Source organism: Balaenoptera musculus, chromosome 20, assembly GCF_009873245.2.
Source record: "Balaenoptera musculus isolate JJ_BM4_2016_0621 chromosome 20, mBalMus1.pri.v3, whole genome shotgun sequence".
Lineage (NCBI taxonomy): Eukaryota > Metazoa > Chordata > Mammalia > Artiodactyla > Balaenopteridae > Balaenoptera > Balaenoptera musculus.
Window position 1 is genome coordinate 20,312,321 of NC_045804.1, and position 21,753 is coordinate 20,334,073.

Here is a 21,753-nt window from a genome sequence, read left to right on the forward strand (position 1 = left end):
CTCTAAGGAAGGTGTTGCCAGCTTCTGTCACCTTTATGGCATCCAGGGAAAAGCAAAGGTCTGGAATCAGAGAGACCGTCCCAAACCCAGTTTCACTATTTCCTAGTTTATGGCTTCATTCAAGTGACTCAGCTTCCCTGGGCCTCGGTTTCCTCTTCTGAAAACTGCCGCTGAAGTCTGACCCCCAGCTTCAAAAGCTGTCTGGAGAGTAAATGAGATGCCATCCATTGAATGCCCTGCCCAGAGCCTGGCAGTGTGCAGACACTTAATAAATTCCCTTTCCTTCCTCCGGCCCCAGGGAAATCTGGCCTCAAAGTGTGTACTCAGGAGACACATTCTAGATTAAATCTCCCCCAGAAAGAACAGATGCCACCTTCTCTCCAGCCATGGCTGCTGGGTGAGGAGTTGTACCCAGCGAGACCTACGGGTTCCCTCTCAGAGGGCCTGGCCCTCCTCCCAAATGATCTGATTCTAAGGAGAACAGCGGCACCTCCTACCTGCTCTTCCCAGCAGAACAAAGAAACCGGTTCTCCCTCTCCCCGCAATCCTCACCGGAGCCCAGCCCAGCCATGGCACCCAGAGTTCTCCACTTCCTCATTCCCTGCCCTCTATCAGGGGCTATGAATCCCAGAGGAAACAGCCCCAAACCAGAAACAACAAATCAGGTGTGCATGGATATCGCTGCTCTAATGAGCCCTCAGGTGGAGACTGGTGACAGGAGAGCAGGAGCAGGATTTAGACAGAGAAGGGCAAGTAGGGGTTGGTGTTGCTTTGGACTTAAGCTTGGAGAAATCAGGGAGGACTTCCTGGAGCTGGCGTTTTTCCCTCTGGGCACTTTCAGTGCTTTGTGGGGAGATGGCAGCTTCGGAGGGGATGGGGACCAGCTTTGCAGGGGGGCAGAGAGGGGAACTGGCTCAGCCGCTCTGGAGGTCAGGTGTGCCTGGCTGGAAAAGAGGGGAGGTTCAGGGGGTACATATGGTGAGGGCCAGAAGCAAGGAGGAAGGTCCTGGCAATGAGCTGTGAAGAACCAGGGCCTGGGGTCCCAGAACAAGCCCTGGTCTTGGAGTCATACAGGTGTGGGGCCCAGCCCCAGCCCTGCTGCTTACGATCCATCCACGAGGCCTCTGGGCAACTCATCAGCCTGACTTCCTCATCTGTAAGTTTCTCTAAGTTCCCTCATCTCTAAGATGGAATAATAAATCCTGACCACCGGCAGTTGATTAAATGAGACCCATAGGTGTGTGTGCTTAGCACAGTGCCAACCATACAGTGGCGAACCAGAGCCATCTATTCAGTCAACCATCCAGTAAGTGATTAGTCCATGTGTCCAGCCCTGTGCTAAGTACAACACACTGCTCTAAGGAACCCCGCATCCTGCTTCCGTGATCACTAAATGGGGTAAGCAAGACAGCAAGTCATCTGAGCCACCTGATTTGTCCCAGGCGCTCCAGGTAACCCAAAGAGTGACCGCGCAGGGACGAGTTCAAAGTCAGGGGCAGATGGCAGCGTGTGGGCCCTGGGCTTCCTCAGAGGCCACCAACAAGAAAAACTGGACATACTACCAAGAGATATTTGCAAAAGGAAAAGCAATTCTTTATTGCATGGACATGGTACAATCTATGAGCTTGTTACACAATACAGCTGTTTCTTGCACCTCCCTGCTCTAAGGGAGGTGGGAAAGCTGGAGCGGGGTCCGGGAAAGCATGTGAAGCACCCAACTAGGAGATGAGGGACCCCTTGAGCTGGACCCTCTGAAGGCAGGGCCTGGAGTTTGCTTTTCTGGTCCCTCCGGCCAGCTGTCCACTCAGCCTGGGGAGGGTGGGGATGACGGGGGTATCTCTCCTGCGCTGGGCACTTAGATGTCTCTCTTTCGAGAAGAAACCACCTTCCCATCCACTGACTCCTCAACGTTGATACGGACTTTGCCACTGCCACCACCTCCCAGGGAGGCTGTAGAAAGAAGAGGCAAGCTTTAGAGTGGGAGACTCTCCCTGTCCTCCCTCCCAAGGGGCCAGGACCTTGGCTGAGCTCTGGGAGAACTGCACAGCACCCCTGATAATGGCCATTGGCCCATCCTCCCAGAGCTGCCAGGAGGACTGGTGCTGAATCACTCGTCAAAGAGATTGGCGGCGGCAGCGGCAGGTATGCTTTGCACTGAACAAGAATGTTAGGGCTTTTAAGCTGTACATAAACAGAAATTAATCATGGGCATCTTACCATAAGTGCATGAAGGTGGGGTGGGCGGGGTGGGGGGGAGGCAGTGGGGGGGCTATGCCCTGGACAAAGCTTACTCATCCTGGAAGGTTCTGAGTAAATCTTCAATCCCAACCCTACCTGGGGCTGATAGAGGGGTCCCACTGGGGAAGAGGTACCTACTGGAATGGGCATGTCCCCACCCTATTGGGATGCTTGGCCTCTTTCACCTTCCTCCCCATTCCAAGAAGAATTGTGGCTTCAATAGCTTCCCTCTCCCCTCAACTCAGGAAGAGTTAAGTCTCTTGGACTTCTCTGGCGGTTCAGTGGTTAAGTCTCCACACTTCCACTGCAGGGGGCACAGGTTCAATCCCTGGTCGGGGAACTAAGATCCCACATGCCGCCCAGTGTGGCCAGAAAAAAAAAAAAAAAAGAAGAGTGAAGCCTCTTACCTTCTCTGGTACCAATGCCAGCCATCCTGAAAGAGAGGGGGAAGCAGATGTAAGCAACGGACAAAAGCTCAGGTCTGCCTACAGGAGGCCCCAGGAGACAGCTAAGCCGTCCTCCCCAGCCCTCACACCACCCTCACTCCCACATCTGACTTCTCTAAAGCCTGGGACATCCTGAGAGCCACCCCCAAGCACACAAATTCTGACCTACTATAACACCCCATCTATTTCATGCTGGAAATGGAACCAGCCTTAAATCCAAGACCACGAGCCCAATTGCTATCATTTACAGAAGGCACACAGGTCCAGAGAGGTGACATGACCTGCCCAAGGTAACGGCCAAAGACCAGAGCGCAGAGTCCGGAACCTCTTACTCCTTGTTCTGTTCTCTTTTCACTGTAGATGCTGCACTTAAGATGACTCTCCCCCCTCAACCACAACTGGCCCCTCCCTCACTGCCCCCTGCACCCGAGCCCCTGCCTGGCGTCCTGGCCCTCCAGCAGGCTGCGGTAGGTGGCGATCTCCTGCTCCAGCCGCGTCTTGATGTCCAGCAGCATCTTGTACTCCTGGTTCTGGCACTCCATCTCACTGCGGAGCTCGCTCAGCTGGGCCTCGACGCTGCTGATGAGGCCCTGGATGTGCTGCAGCTGCAGGGCGTAGCGGCACTCGGTCTCCGCCAGCGTGCTCTCCAGCCCGGCTTTCTGGTGGGGCAGCAGACCAACAGACGTCACATCAGGCTAGACAGGAAGCCGCCGAGGGCCTGGGGAGAGGGGCTGAATGGATCGCAAGGAACACCCCCAAAGGGAGCTCGGGAACGCCAAGGCTTACACAGCCATGGAGGGTGGGAGAGGCTGGGGTGGGTGGGGCGGGAGGCAGACCATGCTGAGCTGGGACTGCAGCTCCATCTCCAGCCCCTGCATCGTGCGTCTCAGGTCTACGATCTCCGTCTCGCTGGTCTGGATCATCTCTGTGTTGGAGGCCACCTCCTCATTCAGCTCCTCCGTCTGTAGGTCACGCACAAGACAAGTGAGCTCCACGGGCCTCCCAGGAGCTCAGGGAGCTGGAGCGGGGCTGGCAGGTCAGGCCCACCTTGCTGAAGAACCAGGCCTCAGCATCCCGGCGGTTCTTCTCCGCCATGGCCTCGTACTGCTCCCTCATCTCCAACAGCACGCGGGTCAGGTCCACGCCGGGTGCCGCGTCCATCTCCACGTTGACCTGGCCGGCCAGCTGGTTGCTGAACTCCTTCATCTCCTGCAGGGTGGGTGGGGCCCATTCAGAGACAGAGGGAGGAAGCCAGAGCCGAGTCTGGGGTCCCACGTGCCAATCCCGGCTCCATCCCTAACTCACCACGTGACGTTGGCTCTGCCCCGTACCCACCCCGGGCCCCTGTTTCCCACTGCGCGTGAAGGGTTTTGATCGCACGAGCCCCTCAGCACTAAGGGTCCCTCCTCCTCTCTAGGTCCTGCCGAGGGAAGACCTCAAGACGGTAGGGCCCTTGTGTGAGTTCATGAAGCAAATCAGGACAGCAGTGCCCACGGGCCGCCTGGCCTGGCTGTGGATCAGAGGAGAAAAGGGGTCTGGGTCGACAGTGCCCCTTCCTCTCCATGGGGGCCCCTGTGTTGGGGGGCGTGCATATCTGAACCACGAAGCCCTTCCCCCAACTATGAGGAGACCCCAGAGGCCCCACTCTGCGTCCCATCAGCCCCAGCCACTGCCTGGCTCTCACCTCCCCGTGGTTCTTCCGGAGGTAGGCCAGCTCCTCGTTCAGGCTCTCGATCTGCAGCTCCAGGTCGCTCTTTGCCAGGGTCAGCTCATCCAGCAGCCTGCGCAGGCCGTTGATGTCAGCCTCCACGCTCTGGCGCAGGGCCAGCTCGTTCTCATACCTGGAAAGGAAGAGGGAACCCAGGTGAGGAAGGGTGAGGGGTCTGGGCCGCTTGAGTCGGGAGACGGGGCAGAAGGAGCATACTTGAGTCTGAAGTCATCCGCAGCCAACCTGGCGTTGTCAACCTCCAGGATAACCCGGGAGTTGTCGATGGTGGCCGCCAGGATCTGCGGGAGACAGGGAGCTGGAGGACCCCTCCCTCTTCCCTGCTGCTCTCCCCGCCCTGCACCCCAGGCGGGACCCCTCACTAAACATCTCCCCTCTGACACCAGCAACGGAAGCCTGTAGGACCCCGGGGCAGAGTCCAGGCCACCACTTGGTCTGCCCCAAGCCACCCTCCTCGTCTCCAGAACATGAAAGACCAAGGAGCCAGGGTTGCAGGGAACCCCCTGTGGAAACTGCCTGGCCTGGAGAGGGTGCCCTCTTGGGGGTACTCCACCAGCCTCCCCTGTAAACAACTCATGGTCGCCAGCCTCCTGCACACCTTAACACAGCCATGCATCTACAGAACATTCCAGTCAGGGAGAAACTGGAGGGCAGCTGCAGAAACTGGTGCAGGTGAGTGAAGGGTGAGTGAGTGGCTGGGAGAGCCCATACCCAGTTCCAGGTCTCCTAAGGTCCAACAGTGCTTTTGCCACCCAAGACATTCGAAGGGTGAGGCAGGCAGTCCTGGCGTTCTGGACTCCTAGAACCTGAGGTTCATCTCTACACCTCCGTTCTTGCAAAAAAAACCAAAGGAACGCTCTAGGCAAAGCCCTGCAGGGTGTGAGCACTGCCCCCTCCTCGGCCCCTACTGGTCGAGACCAGCGTGCCAGGATGCCCAGCACTGCCAGGCTGAGCAGATGTTTGCGGGCATCCACACCTGGAACGCATTTCCCGTGCTCCAAGTTTGCCGAGGTTACACATCATTACCTGGGAAGGAAAGGATTTCCCCCAGGCAGCTGGCACCAGCCACCTGCTCCCCTCTCCCTGACACCCGGGGACTCACCTTGTCTCGGAGTTCTTCTATGGTCTTGAAGTAGGGGCTGTAGTCCTTGATCTCAGTGGGCCGTTGCTTCTGGTACCAGTCGCGGATCTTCACCTCCAGGTCAGCGTTGGCCTCCTCCAGGGCGCGCACCTTCTCCAGGTAGGAGGCCAGGCGCTCGTTGAGGTTCTGCATGGTGAGCTTCTCGTTGCCAGAGAGGAGGCCGTCACCGCCGAAGTCACCAAAGCCACCACCAAAGCCACCTCCAAGGCCACCTCCAAGGCCACCTCCAAAGCCTCCACCCAAACCACTACCAGCCCCTCCACTGAAGCCGCCCCCATAGCCCCCTGCTGACCCCGAGGAGACAAACCTGGCAGAAGAAGCTGAGATACTGCGGCTCCCACCTCCCCCATAGAGACTCCCCCCAGCAAAGCCTCCTCCCCCAGCCGTGAGGGAACCCCCCCAGGTCGAGCCACCCCCAAAGGTGGAGGAAGAAGTCTGCAGAAACGTGGTGCTCATGGCCAGGCAGCAGCCCTGAGCTCTCAGCGGCACAAGCAAAGCTGGCAGGAGGCGTGAGCTGGGCTGAAACCCGAGGGCTGCGCCTGTCACCCCCAGCCCCAGGCTCCTTATATACCCCTCCCAGGGTGTTGTGGGACCATGTCTCCTCCCCCAAAGGGAAGCCAACTCCTTCTGCGTTCCTGACAAACACAGCTACCTGCACACCTCTACGTGGCTGGTATGGGGTTTTTCTTTTCTCTCTTTCTTTTTTTTTTTTTTTAAATGCAACAAAAGTGATGATTCAGAATGAACGGTGTTTTGCCCCGGGTCATGGTTTTAACACTTGGATTACAGGTTCATCTCTACACTCCAGGAGAAAATGGAAAGGAGCAAACTCGCATCACATCTGCCAGGCCTCCGCCTGCCCTCTTAGAGGCTCAGGCCAACTCCACCCTCCGCTGGACTTCTCTGCTGCCCGCAGGTGGCCGGCTCCCTGATCTCAGTTTGAGAATCCACTTCCCATCGCTGCCCTGTGTGGTCCCTCTCACAGGCCCCATGTGCGAGCCTGCGGGCTCTGGGGATTGGCGGGCAGAGGTACACAGAGGAATGCGGGGCCCACGGGGATAGACTGAGGACAGGAGAGGGATTCTGAGTCAAGTTCCAGCTGAGGTGACCGGAGGGGCCAGCATCTGTCACTTCCCTGATGCTCCAAATGGACCCCTCTCCTCCTCTCCTCCCCCACCCACAGTCCCCCTCCTTCTTCTCCAGCTCCCCCCACCCCCGCCCTCAGCCCCATGGCACTGGCATCCTCACAAAAGCCAGCGGGCTCAGGGCTGACAAGGGGCTGATTGATAATCCCACCACCTGCCAACTACATGTCACTGAACCTTTGCTTGCTCCTGGGACGAGTTGGGGCAAACCTCTGCAGATAAGACGGGAGCAAGTTCCAGAAAGCCCCTGCTTTCTCCAGGGAGAGGCAAGTCGCTGCACAGCGGGGCTAGATTAACCCTGTTTGTCCTGTCAAGCACCGCGGGGCTGGGGAGGGACCCGATCCAGAAAGCCGTACGTGCCTGAGCACCATGAGGAGGGAGGGGATAGAGGGGCCTGGCGGGCGGGCTGGAAGACACCTCGGAGATCTTGAAGGTCAAGGCACCGCTTCAGAGAGCAGGATGCTGAGGCCGGAGAGGGGAGTCCAACACTCAGGAGAGCCCTTTTCTCTGCCGCCAGCTCAGGGGCCCGCTTTCCGGGGATACCTGATACCTGTGGGCAGTGCCACTGGAGGCGTGGCCTGGCCCTCTGGCTTTGGCTGCGGGGTTTAGAGAGAGCCAGCGGTGGGGAAGTGAGCAAGACCAGGCTGGAGAGTCAGGAGGAGGATTCCTGGACCACAGCTGCAGCACCGTGAAGTTGACGGAGCTCTGGATTCCCTGGGACCTGGCTTCAAGCCTGGCTCTAGCCATCACTGCTTGGAAAACCTTGGACACGGTACCTTTCAAGTCTCAGTTTCCTTGTGGCAACGGGCACTCTCAGCTCCCACTTACAGGGAAGCCCTGAGGCCCAAGAGCCCCCATCCTGCCTCCTCCTTGCTCCCCGTCTTCTGAGGCGCCGGATAGTGGGGTGCACGTCCAATACTTAGGACTCCCGAGTACCATCACCTGGGGGGACTTTTTTTTGTCCTTGGGCATCAGATCTGCCCTGTGAGTGACCGTCACACTCTGCCATATTCTTCCATAACCAGCACCTATTGGGCAATGCAGGTCATTGTTATTATTGCTCTAATAACAGTAAATTCTTACTTCCACGGCATCCTTCACAGTTCACAAAGCACTTCTGCATCCACGCCTCCTCTATTCCTCACAGCTAAGAAGATGATCCCTGCCCCTATTTCAGAAGAAATGAAATTGCAGCTCAGAGAGGGAAGTGATTTGTATAAGGTGGCACAGCTAGTAAGAGGGCATCGCCAGGACTCACTGGGTCCTCTGACCGCTCCCCCCGCACTCAAACAGGAGACAGGAAAAGAAGGTGTTCCCCTCCCCAGACCCCAGATTCCTGCACCTGAGCAAGGGTAGTGGCATATTCCTGGTACGCGGGGGTGGGCTTCTCCTTGCCCAGCGTCACAGTAAGCCAGCCTCTGAGTGCTGGGCCCAGACAGTGAGGTATTGTCTCGAGGGTGGGAGGATACTGTCTTTTCCTCTGAAAGAAAAATAATCAAACTCAGATCAACCCTAGCTCATTAAAGCCTCTGCAGACATTACGGCCCCAGCAATTACCCCGGGGAAAAATTATGTGCCATCACCCCGGGATGAGGGAGGGCTGGACCCCAGCCAGCCTCTCTCTGCACCCTGACTCCCCTCCAGCAGCCCCTCAAGGGGGCTTTCCCTACCCTCTCAGGCCCAGGCCAGGCAGCAGCTGCCCCAGTCACAAATCCCTGGTTTCGGTCCAAACAGTTCCTATGAGCTCAAGGTCTGGGTGGCCGGAGTCTACTCGTTAGCACCAGAAGGTGATGGCTGGGCAAGGGCAGAGATCAAGCTCCATTTGGCTCCAGCCCAGACTGCAGACCTGGGCCCTGCCCCAGGCAGCCTGCCCGGGTTGCTGTGCCAGTTTCTGTCCTTTGCCCACTGAAGGCAGACAGGCTGCCCCAGAGCCGGCCTTCCCTCCTTGGGATGGGACGATGCAGCCCAGTGGAAAGAGCCTGAGCTGGACTCCACCTCTGGGTGTGACTTAACATCTCCGAGCCAGGTTCCTGACTTAAAATTGGGTCATTTTCCCACTTACATGAGGTACTAAGAAGAGTCAAAATCATAGAGACAGAAAGTGTAATGGTGGTTGCCAGGGGTGGGGAGGGAGAATGAGGAGTTATGGTTTAATGGGGATAAAGTTTCAGTTTTACAAGATGGAAAGAGTTATGAGGATGGAGGGTAATCATGCTTGCACAACAACGTGCACGCACAGAACTGCCACAGGACTGTGCACCGAGAAATGCGTAAGATGGTAACGTTTATGTTATGTGTATTTACCACAATAAAAAAATTAAAAAAAAAACAAAACACTGACCCCGTTAACACTGGCCCCAGCTACAGGGCCACAGTGAGCATTCAACGTCACAGGGGGAGTGGGGACCTCCACAGACGTTAGGATCCTCCCTCACTCCTCCGCTCCCCAGGGAGATGCCAGGGTCAGAGAGAGGGCATGCCCTGGGGCCTGGAGAATTCCTCATTTCTCATTTATTAGTTATGTGGCTTTGAGGAATCAAGCCTCCTCTCTCCGAGCCTCAGTCTACCAATTGGAAAAATGGAAATAACTCTGGCCCAGTCTGACTCACGGAGATGGAGCAAGATGACGGACTGGAAATGCTTGCAAACCGAAGTGGTCATGATGACCAGCAGGGCTGGAAAGACCCTGCCCCCCCAAATCCCCTCCCCCTGCCTCTCGCTCCCTTTCCTCTATCCCAGCTGCTTCTGTCAACACGGTACCCCTAGTTTCAGCTCCCAGACTGAGACAGAAAAGTGTCCACACACACACACACACATGCGCGCGTGCACGCACACAAAGGAAAGCTTTCTTCCTGACACCCAGACCTGAGACCCCGTCACCAGCCCCACCTGTATGGGGCCCAGACCCCGCCTCACAGCCACATTCCAGGGGCCTCTGGGGCACAGGGGAGGGTTTCAGCTGTGACAACAGAGGCTTTCATGAACAGGGGACAAATATCTCTGGGCAGTCCCAGCCTGGGACTGGGGGTGCAGCCAGGCCTCTGGCCTCTAGCTCCAAGGCCTCCTAAGTTAAGTGGGAGAGTGGGCCTGTAGGTGCTGATGGCCAGAGCGGAATAGCTGGGGAGGTGGCAGAAGGGGCTCCTGGCCCAGGGCTGCGGCAGGGGAAGCGGGAAGAGCTGGGCTCTGGAGTCACCAGCCTGGGATTTGGAGTAAACTAATAAGCCTACCAAGCTCCACGGAAAATGGCGAGAAAAGCACCCCCTTCAGGATGAACACCAGGTATGGCGGGGTCCTGAGCCTCCATAGCGCAGTGCCGAGCACAGGTGGCAGAGCGACGATCTGTCCCCCTAGAGACCTTCCGCCTCACTCAGCCCCCTCCCTCACAGGGTCGGCCGCTGTCACAGACAGATCCACGGGGCCTGAACAGACCCGCTCAGCCTGAACCTCTCTGCTGGGGGAAGTGGGACTTATTTACCTTTAATTGGCCTCCGTTCTTGGCAGCTAAGTTGTAAACCACAGGGACAGGACCATACCAACCCAAGGGCAGAGTTGTACCAGGAAGCTGGGACTTGCATTCCTTTGGGGGCCCAGGACGGGCCCCAGGCAAGCCAGTTTGGGGGTCTCTGTGGGAGGTCTAGGTCACAGCTGGGTCCTATTCCAGGCTCTGGGCCCAGGTATGGGCTGGTGGGCATAAGGGGCTTACGCAGGGCTGCCAGGGGATGGAAGGAGGTGTCAGTGCATGCGCACACACAGCCCTACGAGGGCGCCCTCTCCAGCTCTGTTCTGAGCTGGTGCCCGCCCCCTGACCCCAAAGCCCCAGTTTCTCCTTAAGTTAGGTGGAGAAACCTGTCAGGAGGAACTGCCTCAGGGGCCTTCACACAGAGCAAGACTGGAATGTACTGAGGAAATGGCACAAGCAGTGTCATCCTAGGAGACGGGGTGCAGGGGTGGCACTGTGGGTTAAGGATCAGGAAATGTAATTCTGGTCCTAGCTCTGCCATGTAGTTGCTATGTGGCCTTGGTCAAGTTACTTAACCTCTCTGACCCTGTTTCCTACTCTATAGGATATAACTCATACTACCTTTCAGGGTTGTCTGATTAAATAGCACTTAGTAGGTGCTCAGTAAACATTAATTACAGATACACAAACACACACCAACCCTTGGGGTGAGTTCAGTGGAAAGAAAACTAAATCTGGAAGCAAAAACCAGTTTCAAATCCCACCTTTGCCATGTGTTAGAACAGTTATATATTACAACAACCCACCTCGCCTCTCTGAGCCTTAGTTTATCCCTCTGTAAAATGGGAGCAATGCTTATTTAACAACCTTGTTTTAGGGAACAGGTGAATACAGGAAGACCTCTGCAAACAGGAATTACTGTAACAGCTGGAGTTTGTGAGCGCCCTCCCTCCCCTTTCCTGGGAAAGCGTGGACTCTGGTCCAAATGAAACCTAAACAATAAAACCTAAACAGTGCCAAGGTCTGGCCCCCGCACCCCGCCCCGCCATGGGCTGAAATAACAAACTCAACGTCCTTCCTCCCCTGGGCCATAAAGTTTTATTGGAAGGTCAGGGGGAGAGCCAGGGATAAGGGTCCCTCCCCTCCCATGCCCCTACCCAGGGGAATCCCTCTGCAGCAGGGTAGGAAGGCCAGGAGTCTGCCAGACTCAGAGGACCTTCGGGGTGGGCAGGTTGTTGGAGAAGGCGTCCTGGCCCTCCAGCAGGCTTCGGTAGGTGGCGATCTCCTGCTCCAGCCGGGACTTGATGTCCATGAGGTGCTGGTACTCCTGGTTCTGCCGCTCGGTGTCGGCACGCACATTGCTCAGCTGGGCTTCGACACCACTGATCAGCGCCTGGATATGCGCCAGCTGGGCTCCGAAGCGAGCCTCCGTTTCGGCCAGCGTGTCTTCCAGGGCAGCTTTCTGAGGGCAGGGAGAGCGAAGGAGACTCAGCAGAGCCTGGTGCCCAGCGATGGCACGGGCCCAGCCACCATCCGGGCTGCCCGAGGCCGCAAGGACACGAGTGTGCGTCCCACAGGGCAGAGGGCACATACCATGCTGAGCTGAGACTGCAGCTCGATCTCCAGACCCTGGAGGGTACGCCGCAGGTCGGTGACCTCCGTCTTGCTGATCTGCAGCTGCTCCGTGTGGCCAGCGACCTCCCTGTTCAGCTCCTCGGTCTGCAGTGAGAGGAGGCAGAGGGAGTAAGCGCTGAGGCAGACCCTTGCCTGGGAGCATTAAGCCCGCTCTCCTTGCCACCTCCCCAAGGGGCACCTGCCTCCCCCTCCATACCTGGCTGGTGAACCAGGCCTCAGCATCCTTCCGGTTCTTCTCAGCCATGACCTCATGTTGGCTTCTCATGTCGCTCAGGATCTTGGCTAGGTCGATGCCCGGAGCGGAGTCTACCTCCACGTTGACCTGACCTCCCACCTGGCCCTTCAGGACACTGATTTCCTAGAAAGATACAGCAGAGATGGGCATGTCAGGGCCCAGAGCCTGCTGGGCCTGAGCCACGTCACTCCCCTATCCCCCAGGCCATCGGGGGGCTGGTTTTCAGGTGCAGACCTAGGAGCCAGCACTGGGGTACAGATGGGGTCACCACCATCCCCTGCTGGAACCCTTGGGATCCACATGACACACTCAGGGCCAGGTCAAGGGTGCAGCAAATGTGGCCACAGTCAGAGGATACAGAATAAAAAAAAAAAGTGTCCTCAGCTCTGGGAAGCTGGGCTGGGATGGATGGGAAGCCCAGCTTGAAACCCACCTCCTCGTGGTTCTTCCGGAGGTAGGCCAGCTCCTCCTTCAGACCCTCGATCTGCATCTCCAGGTCAGTCCTGGCCAGAGTCAGCTCATCCAGCAACCTGCGCAGGCCGTTGATGTCGGCCTCCACGCTCACTCGCAGGGCGTGCTCCGTCTCAAACCTTTCAGAGGAAACAGTTGCAGTCAGGCCAGCATTTCCTCTGCACCTCTGAAGACTTGCCCACCTCCCCTGGGTTCAGGGGCCCATGGGGGATGGGGTGTGCTTCAGACCAGCTGCGGTGGGTGAGAGCAGAGTCCATTCCCCCCACGGCACTGAGCCCCATAAGGGCCTGAGATTGCCCCCCTCCCCTGCCCTGGCTCCTGCAGCCCCCAAGGCAGAGACACTCACTTGGTTCGAAAGTCATCTGCAGCCAAACGGGCGTTGTCGATCTGCAGGACTATCCTGGAATTCTCAATGGTGGCACCAAGAATCTGGAAGGCAGAAGGCAGGAGGTTGGCACCAGTTCAGTATATGGGCACTGTCCACCCACTTTCTTCCCAGAAGAGAGAGAAAAGCAAAGGAGTATGCGTGCCTGTGTGCCTCCACCGCCAGGAGACCAAAGCCTCGGCCACCCCAGGCTGCCCATCAGCCTGCTCTCTGGGAGGCCTTGGAATGGGTCCAGGCCCAGGAGCTGGAGCAGGAGAAACTACTGCGAGGGAGGCTGAGCCAGGGGGAAACGGGAAGGGCAGGGAGGTAAGCCTGGGGGAAAAGTCTCCACAATCCACAACCTGCACCCACGGAAACTCTAAATGCTCGTAGGGAGGCAACTTCTAGTGATTCGCAAACCAGACGCAGGGAGCACAGGGGTCACCCTGTGGTCTGACCCCCACTCAAAGCACATTCTGCCTTCAGGGAAGGGAAAGCCTTCTGTTGAGCACGTATTACGTGCCGGCACTTTGTGCCTCCTCTTTGAGGCAAAATGTATTCCCTCGTGTAGGTCACAGTTTATAAAGTTTGAAAGCACTACGCTCGTTGTTTACATCTCTAGCTCTCCCTCATCTACGGGTCTGGTCTAGGGCCCTGGCATCCAGCACCACGCCAGGCACAGGGTGGGCCCAGGCCTACGCTGTGGGGACTGTGCGTTTGGAGACCCAACGTGTGAGGCTGTTAAATGTCCCACTGGCTTTTGAAACATTTCTTCTGGACCCAGATCCCAGCTCCGAGCTGTTCCCTGTGGGCAGAGACCAAGCCCCACCCTGAAGGACCCTGAGGGCCCCCCAGCAAGAGGCTGTGGGTGAGACCTGGGGTCTCCACCCACACGGCACTGGGCCTCTCCACAGAGGTCTTCACAAGCTCAGCATTCGTCTCTCCTTTACCCAGTTCGGGGGCCACAGCATATGTCCCTCCTTGACCACGGGCCAGAGTTGGCCTCTCCCATTCTTCCTAGAGCGCCTCTAAGTCCCTAGTGGCCCCCTGGGCGGGGGGAGGGGCTTCAGCCTCAGCGTGATGGAAACCAGACCCGCCCGGCCGGGAGAAAAGGAATGCGGAGGGCCTCTCACCGGGGGCAGCAGAAGGCAGGTCTGGCCCGGCGAGAACCAGATTCCTCCCTGGCCAAACTCTTGCATTTCCCTGTTGCACAGCGACTCGGGTCCAGACCTCAGGGCAGCCCACAGCGCGCCCCATCTCTTCCCCCTCCTTCCTCCCTCCTTTCCCAGGCCTAGCCGACCGGCGCGCCTTCTTCCTCCCGCCCTCGAGTCCCCCACATTAACCCGCCGCCCCCACTTCCCCGCCCCACCCCCACCCCCAGGCCTCCACTTCCTGCCCCGTGGTCCTGCCCCTCCTCCCCGGCCGGCTTCCCTCCGCCCCACCCTGCGGGCCCTCCCCGATCCTAACACTCGCTCCCGCCCCGGCCGGGAGGTGGCCCTGGCGCCCGCCGTCCCCGCCTCGGGCCTCACCCGGCCCGCGGGGCTGGGTATCCGCGGCAGGTGCACTTCCCGCGGCCGGGCCGCCTCCCACCTGGCCCCGCAGGTCCTCGATGGTCTTGAAGTAGTGGCTGTAGTCGCGGGCGGGCCCGGGCCCCTGCTTCTGGTACCAGTCGCGGATCTTCCCCTCCAAGTCGTCGTTGGCCTCCTCCAGGGCGCGCACCTTCTCCAGGTAGGAGGCCAGGCGGTCGTTGAGGTTCTGCATGGTGACCTTCTCGTTGCCCGCCAGCAGCCCGTCGGAGCCGGCCAGGGCGCCCGCATAGCCGCCGCCGTAGCCCCCGGAGGAGGACGAGGACACGAAGCGGGCGGAGGACACCGACACGCCGCGGCCACCCGAGCCGCCGTGGATGCTGGGCGCGCGGAAGGCGCCTCCCGCCCCGAAGCGCATGGAGCCGCTGCCCAGACCCCCGAAGGACGAGGTGGCCGACGACTGGCGAAGGCTGTAGGAAGTCATGGCGAAGGAGGACGCGGGCGACACCGGTCGGAGTGGCTGCAGTCGGCAAGAGGAGTGGCGAGGCCCTCACCTGGCGCCTTTTATGCCCGGGGTTGGGCGGGGGAGGGGGGACGGTGTCGGGCGGATATCTGAGGGCCCAGGAATTTGCAGGCTCCTGAGTGCAAATACGGGCGCTCTCCCCATTGGTCAGTTCCTGGCGGCTCTGCTTCCGACTCTCCCCTCCCAGGGGCCAGAGGCTCCTGCCCTCCGGAGAGCTGCCCCACACCAGCCCACGCCGACGCCCAGCCGCACACCCCGCTGGCACACTCGTTCGGATCTTCACCCCAACCACACGCACACTTAGATATCCCCGCAATTCACACTGCTGGCCCTCCCCCATTAAGATCACCCAGAGTTTGACACCCCCCAGGAATTATAGTTTTTCTGAGAGTACACGCCGAGACGTCAGCCCCCCCAGTGATCCCTCACTCAGAGTCCCCCCATCATATTCTGAGCCCCTTCCTTGTGATCAAAATTAACCCCCCCAAAGTACATTCACCTGATTCCTACGCCCCACTGGGAATTACAGCCTCTCAGAACCTGCCCCTTGGGGATCACCCACACCCTGACCCCCCCTCAGTCCCCCACATGAGGTGCTCTGAGCTGCAACTTCCCAGGCCTCCTGAGACAAAGCCGCCCCACCCTGCTGTGGCCATACAAAGCCCCAAGGTGACAATAGGCTCCTGGGAACAGCTGCTGGGAGGGGTTCTGCAGCTGGACTGTAAAAGGCACCTTCAGAATCCGGAGCTCAAGCCAGAACCCCACCTGGGAGCTGAACCCCCGACTCAGTACTCTCACCAACCATCCACCCACGCTGCCCCCGCCCCTAACCAGGACAACCCTCTACCCTCCAACCCCAAAAGCATGCATTCGACACAGACTTACTGAAGTGATGCTGTAGTGAGGCATCTGAGCCTAAGGGAGGCGAGTAACTCGCCCATGAGACTTTTAGCACCTGCCGCCTGGAGACAGGATGGAATCCCTCCCTCCTGTGAGCATCTCCAAGGAGGGTGTCAGAGGTTGAATCCTCCTGTGCCTAACAGTCCTGTCCCAGTACATGGATGAATGACTGGATTGCTAGGGAGGGCGCCCACACACAACGTGGCGAGTTTCGATAATAGAGGAGGGAGTCCCTCCGCTCCACACACAACCCCCAGCCCCATTCTTCATCCAGCTCAGTAATTCCACCCACCTTTTTAATCGCCTTGGAGGCCTCCCTGCCAGACACTGCAGGGCCCTGAAGCAGCCTCACCCCGGTTCCTGTCCGCAGGGACCTCACCCCTCCTCAGAACTGTCCCCACAGTTCCTTTGCATCCTTATGTCAGAGCAGCCACCCAATCTCAGGACAGAGGCCCGGTGCCCTTTAGACAGGGTGGTAGGGAGATGGGTCAGTTACTCTCGGTTTCCTGTGAAATCTTAGGCCTCCTCTCTGCATATTATCCCCTGGGTCACCTGTGGCTAAATGAAGACCTGTCCCCAGCCTCTGAAACCTGTCCCCAGTAAACTGTCTTCTGGCCACCAATTGATCCAGGAACAGGGGCAGCAAACCCCCCCTACACACACACACACACACACACACACACACACCCATAACCCACCAGGAGCAGCCCCAGAGCCACTAGGAAGGCCAGCCTGAGGCTGTCTAAACTAGTGAATCAGACCTGCAAGTGGGTCCAGGGGCTCCAAGGGGGAAGAAGACTCAAGGCTGGCCCTGAAAGCAGGGTGTGGCTGGGCCTTCACAAAGGTTGTAGCTGCCAGGGCTGATCTGACGTGAGTCACTATTTGGCCTTAAGGAGGAGGCCTGCTCCTGGTCGGGGAAGGGGGAGATTGGCCAGAGAGTTGCTAGCACAACAACCCCCAGCTGGAACCTCTGCTTCTGTGGCCTGATAGGAGAGTTTGGGAAGGGACTTTGCATTAGGAAACAAAGAATAGGACCAACAGTTCTCCTCCAAAGATTAATGGGTTGTGAGTTCACTAAACTTCAGAAGAGCTTAGAGTCCCAGCCCCCTACCCCAAAGCCATAAGAACAATTGACTGCAGGGTAGTACCATTTACAAAGCCTTTTCAGATCTCATTGGATCCCCACAGCAGCCCAGTGGAAAAGGTATTCTTATGCCCATTTTACAGATGAGGAAACAGAAGCTTCGAGAGGGACAGCCAGGAGTGTCAGATTCTGGCTTCCAGCCTCTTAACCCTCAGCCCCATGGCCTGGGTTCCTGAGTGCAACAAAGGCTGCACTCTCCCTTCCAAGGAAGTCCCAGCTCCAAAACAACTCCTTTGGGTCTCTTTCCCCCCAAATCCTAGGCCAACTCCAAAGACAGTCCCCTGCTCCCACTCTGGCCAGAACAGTGCCTAGCACCTTCCACCATGAGTTGTGTGGCTTTTAAACACTTCTCTGGCACATCAAGAACTCAAGAGAACAAACTGTAAAGTCTGCCCCCCACCCCCAGAGACAGAACTGAGGAATCAAGCTGCGGTTCCCATTCGGTAAACAGACTGCCCACGAGCAGAGTCCTTGATCTGCCTCTGGCTGAGTGAGGGCAAGAACCTGTAGAACCTGATCGGAGTAGCTCCTTTCCCAAGTCCTGATCTCCAGCCTGGTGATCCGCAGTCTGCAGAGGAGGGACACACAGGGTCAGGAGTGATGAGAAGGGAATGTTTGAGCATGAAGGGATCCCAGAGAGGAAACTGCCCAGCCTTCCCCCCCACCCCGCTTGTTGCTGCAGAGCCGCAGCCCCACGACATCCTTGTGGGAAAGGGGGGCCACTGTCAGATAGGATCAGAAACACTGATGTCCCCACTCCCTTTTGGAAATTCACAATGCACGGTACTAAAGGCTGTGAAAACCTCAGTCCTTCATTTGTAAAACAGGGATAATAATCATAATAACAATCTAGTTCCTGGAGTTGTTTCAGTGGTTAGATAGATGCTAATTAGATAGATAGTAATGTACTATTTAATAATAACAATGTAACACAATAAATACTTATCATTTGATGGTATATAATGTATTATATACATGTAAGTATTATATTATTTTAAGTATTATTATTTAACTTCATTTAATCAGCAGTTCCAAAATATACTGGACCATGGCGTCTTTTGTCAGGTAATGCCTATTAATAATCCATATATCACAAGAAAAGCTGATCCAGTCCAAGGAAGCTCAGAGAGGTAAAGTGACTCGCCTGAGGTCACATGGCTAACTTGTGTCCAAGTCCCGAGGCCAACGGTTCTCTCTGCATCTCCACCTGGACCTACCCTAGAAGCTTCTTACACTAGAGCAAATGCAGATTGCAGTTCCCAGAGGGGAGAGACTGAAGGTAGGGGAGTTTTCATCATCCCTGAGGAAATGAAATAGTGGTTGGGGACCACTGGAAAGAAGTGAGAGTCCTAGTCCCTGGGTAGAACGAAATGGTGTGACTATGACAATAAGGGCGACGATGATAACGATGACAAAGGTGATAATGATGATGAAGGTGATGATGATGACAGCCAGCATCTACTGGGCCAGCCTCTAGGTTAAACACTTTGTATACATTATCTCAACTAATCCTGTGACTTAAAGTATTATCATCCCCATTTTACAGACCAAAAAACTGAGGCTCAAAAAGGTTACTGACTTGACCAAAGTCACACAAATAAATAGTGGACCCAGGATTCAAGCCCAGATCTTTAACTCCCTAAAGCTGTAGTCCCAACCACTAACGCTGTCCCTCCTCTCATGAGTTGGGGGTTAAGGTGACTTCTTCCACTGGTCTGGAGAAAGGGTCATCAAGTTGGGAAAGGCATAGTGTCACCTGCCAAGGTCCCAACTTGTCCCCCCTGCTTGGATACACAAGTATCTATTTGGTCAGTCAGTGGGTCATACAAACAAGATTCAAAGTTCAGCCTTGAAGAGGAGATGGGCTCGTGTATGTAAACAGAACAGAAGTCATAAGCTGGAGGACAGAAAGGAAAAGGATGCAAGACTTCATGAACTTGCCTGTCATGTAAATTGGTAACCCTTCCCTAAGCAACATCCCCTTCCTAAGGACCATCATCACAAGATGCTCAGCTATCAATACTTTCTCACTCGCTCCTCCATTCAGCAAAAGTGTATCAAGTCCTATCCCCTATTTGCCAGGCAAGATGCTAGATGCTGGGATACAGAAGTAAAAACGAGCCTTTCCTGCCTCTAAGAAGCTGACAGTCTGGCAGGGAATTATAGAGACATTTCGTTTTGATTAAATGTGGTAGATTGAATACCCACATTAATCTTTGCACCTTCCTAAAACCCTGTTAAGCTGACAGTAAAGGACTATTTTAAAAGAATAAAAGAAGAGACAACAGAAGATGATAAATGGCCACGAAAATTTTAAAGCTCGAAAATGGTAACTAAAAGCAGACAAGAGGAAGCTGAGACCTAGGGCTTGGGAGCATAGGGAGGGCACAGAAGAGGGGAGGGCAGGAAATCCACAGAAGCAAGAAGATTCTCAACACAAAACCCAGAAGCTCGGGAACTGGGGCACCAGGGACCCTGAAAGGAGAAGTAGAAGATGGGACTGTGAACAGGGCTAGCTAGAAGTTTCTATAAACAGCACCAAGTTAACTTGAAAGAATAGATGTACACGTATATGTATAACTGAATCACTCAGCTATACACCTGAAACTAACACAACATTGTTAATCAACTATACTCCAATATAAAATAAAAATTAAAAAAGAAAGTAGGAGTTGGGAAACTATGACCCATGGGCAAAAAAAAAAAAAAAAACAGCACCAATTTCCCCTCCCAGATCCCCAGCCCAACTAAGGGCAACCAGGAGAAGATGGGAGATTCACTCTTCCCCATTAGACTGGAAAATTACAAAGTTTGATAACATCAAGTGCTGGGGAAGATGTGGGCAAATGAACTCCCACAGACACATTAGTGGGAGGCAGGTTGCAGCTACCACTTTGCAGGGCCATTTGGCAGTGTCTTTCTTTAAAAAAATCCACACACCCTGCAAGCCCCAGTTCCACTCTTCTGCATTTACCCCAAAGAACCCTTGTTCATATATTCAGGGAGGCATATAAAAAGATACTCTCTGAAGCATTGTTTGTAATAAAGGAAAGACGGAAACAACAACAGGTAGGGGGACAGTTGAGTAAACTACGTAACATTCACATGATGTGAGAAGAATTAAACAGAATGAGTCATGTCAATATTTAGTGACGTGAAGAATCTTAAAGAACCAGTTGCTGGGTAAAATAAAAGCAGCGGGAGAGCAATACATATAACATAATTAATGCTGACATACACTTAAAAGATGATATTTCTACAAGTACATATGAATATGCACATAAGCACATAAATAAGGAAGGAAACACACCAGACCGACAACAGAGATTTCCTTGGAGAGAAGCTGATTGAAGGATAGTAGTCAGGGGAACCCAGGCTTGTCTCTGCTATTCTAATTTTTACAACAAGTATGTATTTACGTATTACTAGTTAATTAAAAATGATTAATTACTAATTAAAAATAATTTCTTAGGAAACACTATATGATGGACATTTAGAACTGGCCATATTTAATACAGTAAATCCCTCTTCCCCTCCCCGTACCCACAACACCGACCTCTGTGTCCCCACTCATACACTCTGACACTCTAGTCTTGGGTTAGGAACGGAGAGAGGAAGTTTTGGAAAGAGGAGCGGTAGATGTGGGGAGAAAAGAGCCCCCCACAAAAGGTTTCTAGGCTCCTGCCCCTACCCCTGGGTCCTTTGCTCTGATTTTCCCTCTTTATGAAGCAAGAGGGTGAGAAGGGAAAAGAAGAGAAGGCGACAGAACTTTTCTTTTCTTTTTTCTTTTTTTTTTTTTTGGCCACACCACGTGGCATGCAGCATCTTAGTTCCCCTACCAGGGATCGAACCCATGCCCCCTGCAGTGGAAGCACGGAGTCTTATCCACTGGACCACCAGGAAATCCCATGACAGAACATTTCAAGAGGGACTTGGAAAGAGTCTGGGTGCAGGAGGGCTCCTTCAGCTCGGATGACTTGGACCCGGGGGTTGGGGGGGAGGTCCCTTCCGTTCTGGCTCCCCAAGGATTGGAAACCTTAGGAATACCCGGTGTCACCCTCTGGTGGGGACCTGGGGGTTCCCACGACGGACAGCCAGCCTCCCCAGGTAGTGCACGTGGACGGGTGAGCTGGAGCTGGAGTGACCCCCGCCTGAGCCTGCAACCAGCAGCCACCTTGAGAGCACATGGGAGACATTTGTGGGGGAGTTTCTAGGGGTGCTGGAGGGAGTAGCCACTCTATGGGCCACCGTTCTGAAGCTGTTGAGTCAGGCTTCCCTGGTGGCGCAGGGGTTAAGAATCGGCCTGCCAATGCAGGGGACACGGGTTTGAGCCCTGGTCCGGGAAGATCCCACATGCCGCGGAGCAACTAAGCCCGTGCGCCACAACTACTGAGCCTGCGCTCTAGAGTCCGCGAGCCACAACTACTGAGCCCACGTGCCGCATCTACTGAAACCAGTGTGCTCTAGAGCCCGTGCTCCGCAACAAGAGAAGCCACCGCAATGAGAAGCCCACGCACCGCAACGAAGGGTAGCCCCCACTCCCCGCAACTAGAGAAAGCCCCCGTGCAGCAACAAAGACCCAACGTAGCCAAAAAAAATCATAAACAAAAAATAAAAGTAAATTTATTTTTTTTAAAAAAAAATATATATATATAAAACTATTGAGCCAGTAGGCATGTGGACCTCAAACAAATCAGTATAATCGGGTGTGTGGGTGCCGGGAATTCCTACGCAGGAGTGGGCGGGCAGGGAGGGGGGCAAAGGGAGGGAGCCCTCATTTCTGCCTGGGAGCAAGATGT

The 21,753-nt window shown here is 55.6% G+C and overlaps 2 protein-coding genes across 3 annotated transcripts; both read right to left on the bottom strand.

Annotated features, from left to right (window-relative positions):
• Positions 1–1,569: 1,569 nt before the first annotated feature.
• Positions 1,570–6,103, bottom strand: KRT15 (keratin 15). Of its 2 annotated transcripts, XM_036837435.1 has the most exons (8): positions 5,513–6,101; positions 4,609–4,691; positions 4,369–4,525; positions 3,732–3,893; positions 3,521–3,646; positions 3,123–3,343; positions 2,646–2,671; positions 1,570–1,950 (listed from the first exon to the last, which is right to left on the bottom strand). In XM_036837435.1, exons 1-8 carry the CDS (start codon positions 6,005–6,007, stop codon positions 1,856–1,858), a joined length of 1,365 nt encoding a protein of 454 aa, XP_036693330.1. In that variant the 5' UTR covers positions 6,008–6,101; the 3' UTR covers positions 1,570–1,855. The 2 variants fall into 2 exon arrangements, 1 of the variants encoding a protein (XP_036693330.1); XR_005017841.1 differs by lacking the exon at positions 1,570–1,950 and having other exon boundaries at positions 3,471–3,646; positions 5,513–6,103.
• A 5,124-nt stretch (positions 6,104–11,227) lies between these two features.
• On the bottom strand, positions 11,228–14,957 carry KRT19 (keratin 19). Its single transcript, XM_036837437.1, has 6 exons — positions 14,452–14,957; positions 12,844–12,926; positions 12,460–12,616; positions 11,988–12,149; positions 11,750–11,875; positions 11,228–11,618 (listed from the first exon to the last, which is right to left on the bottom strand). Exons 1-6 carry the CDS (start codon positions 14,869–14,871, stop codon positions 11,364–11,366), a joined length of 1,203 nt encoding a protein of 400 aa, XP_036693332.1. The 5' UTR covers positions 14,872–14,957; the 3' UTR covers positions 11,228–11,363.
• Between the last annotated feature and the right edge of the window lie 6,796 nt (positions 14,958–21,753).

Excerpts from the sequence above, each read along its gene's own strand:
- KRT15 (XM_036837435.1), bottom strand. The coding sequence starts at position 6,007 with ATGAGCACCACGTTTCTGCAGACTTCTTCCTCCACCTTTGGGGGTGGC. Across the intron at positions 3,344-3,520 it reads TGCAGTCCCAGCTCAGCATG|AAAGCCGGGCTGGAGAGCAC; the intron begins GTCTGCCTCCCG and ends CTGCCCCACCAG. Across the intron at positions 1,951-2,645 it reads TGGCATTGGTACCAGAGAAG|CCTCCCTGGGAGGTGGTGGC; the intron begins GTAAGAGGCTTC and ends TTCTTTCTACAG.
- KRT19 (XM_036837437.1), bottom strand. The coding sequence starts at position 14,871 with ATGACTTCCTACAGCCTTCGCCAGTCGTCGGCCACCTCGTCCTTCGGG. Across the intron at positions 12,150-12,459 it reads TCCGGAAGAACCACGAGGAG|GAAATCAGTGTCCTGAAGGG; the intron begins GTGGGTTTCAAG and ends GTATCTTTCTAG. Across the intron at positions 11,876-11,987 it reads AGGCCTGGTTCACCAGCCAG|ACCGAGGAGCTGAACAGGGA; the intron begins GTATGGAGGGGG and ends CTCTCACTGCAG.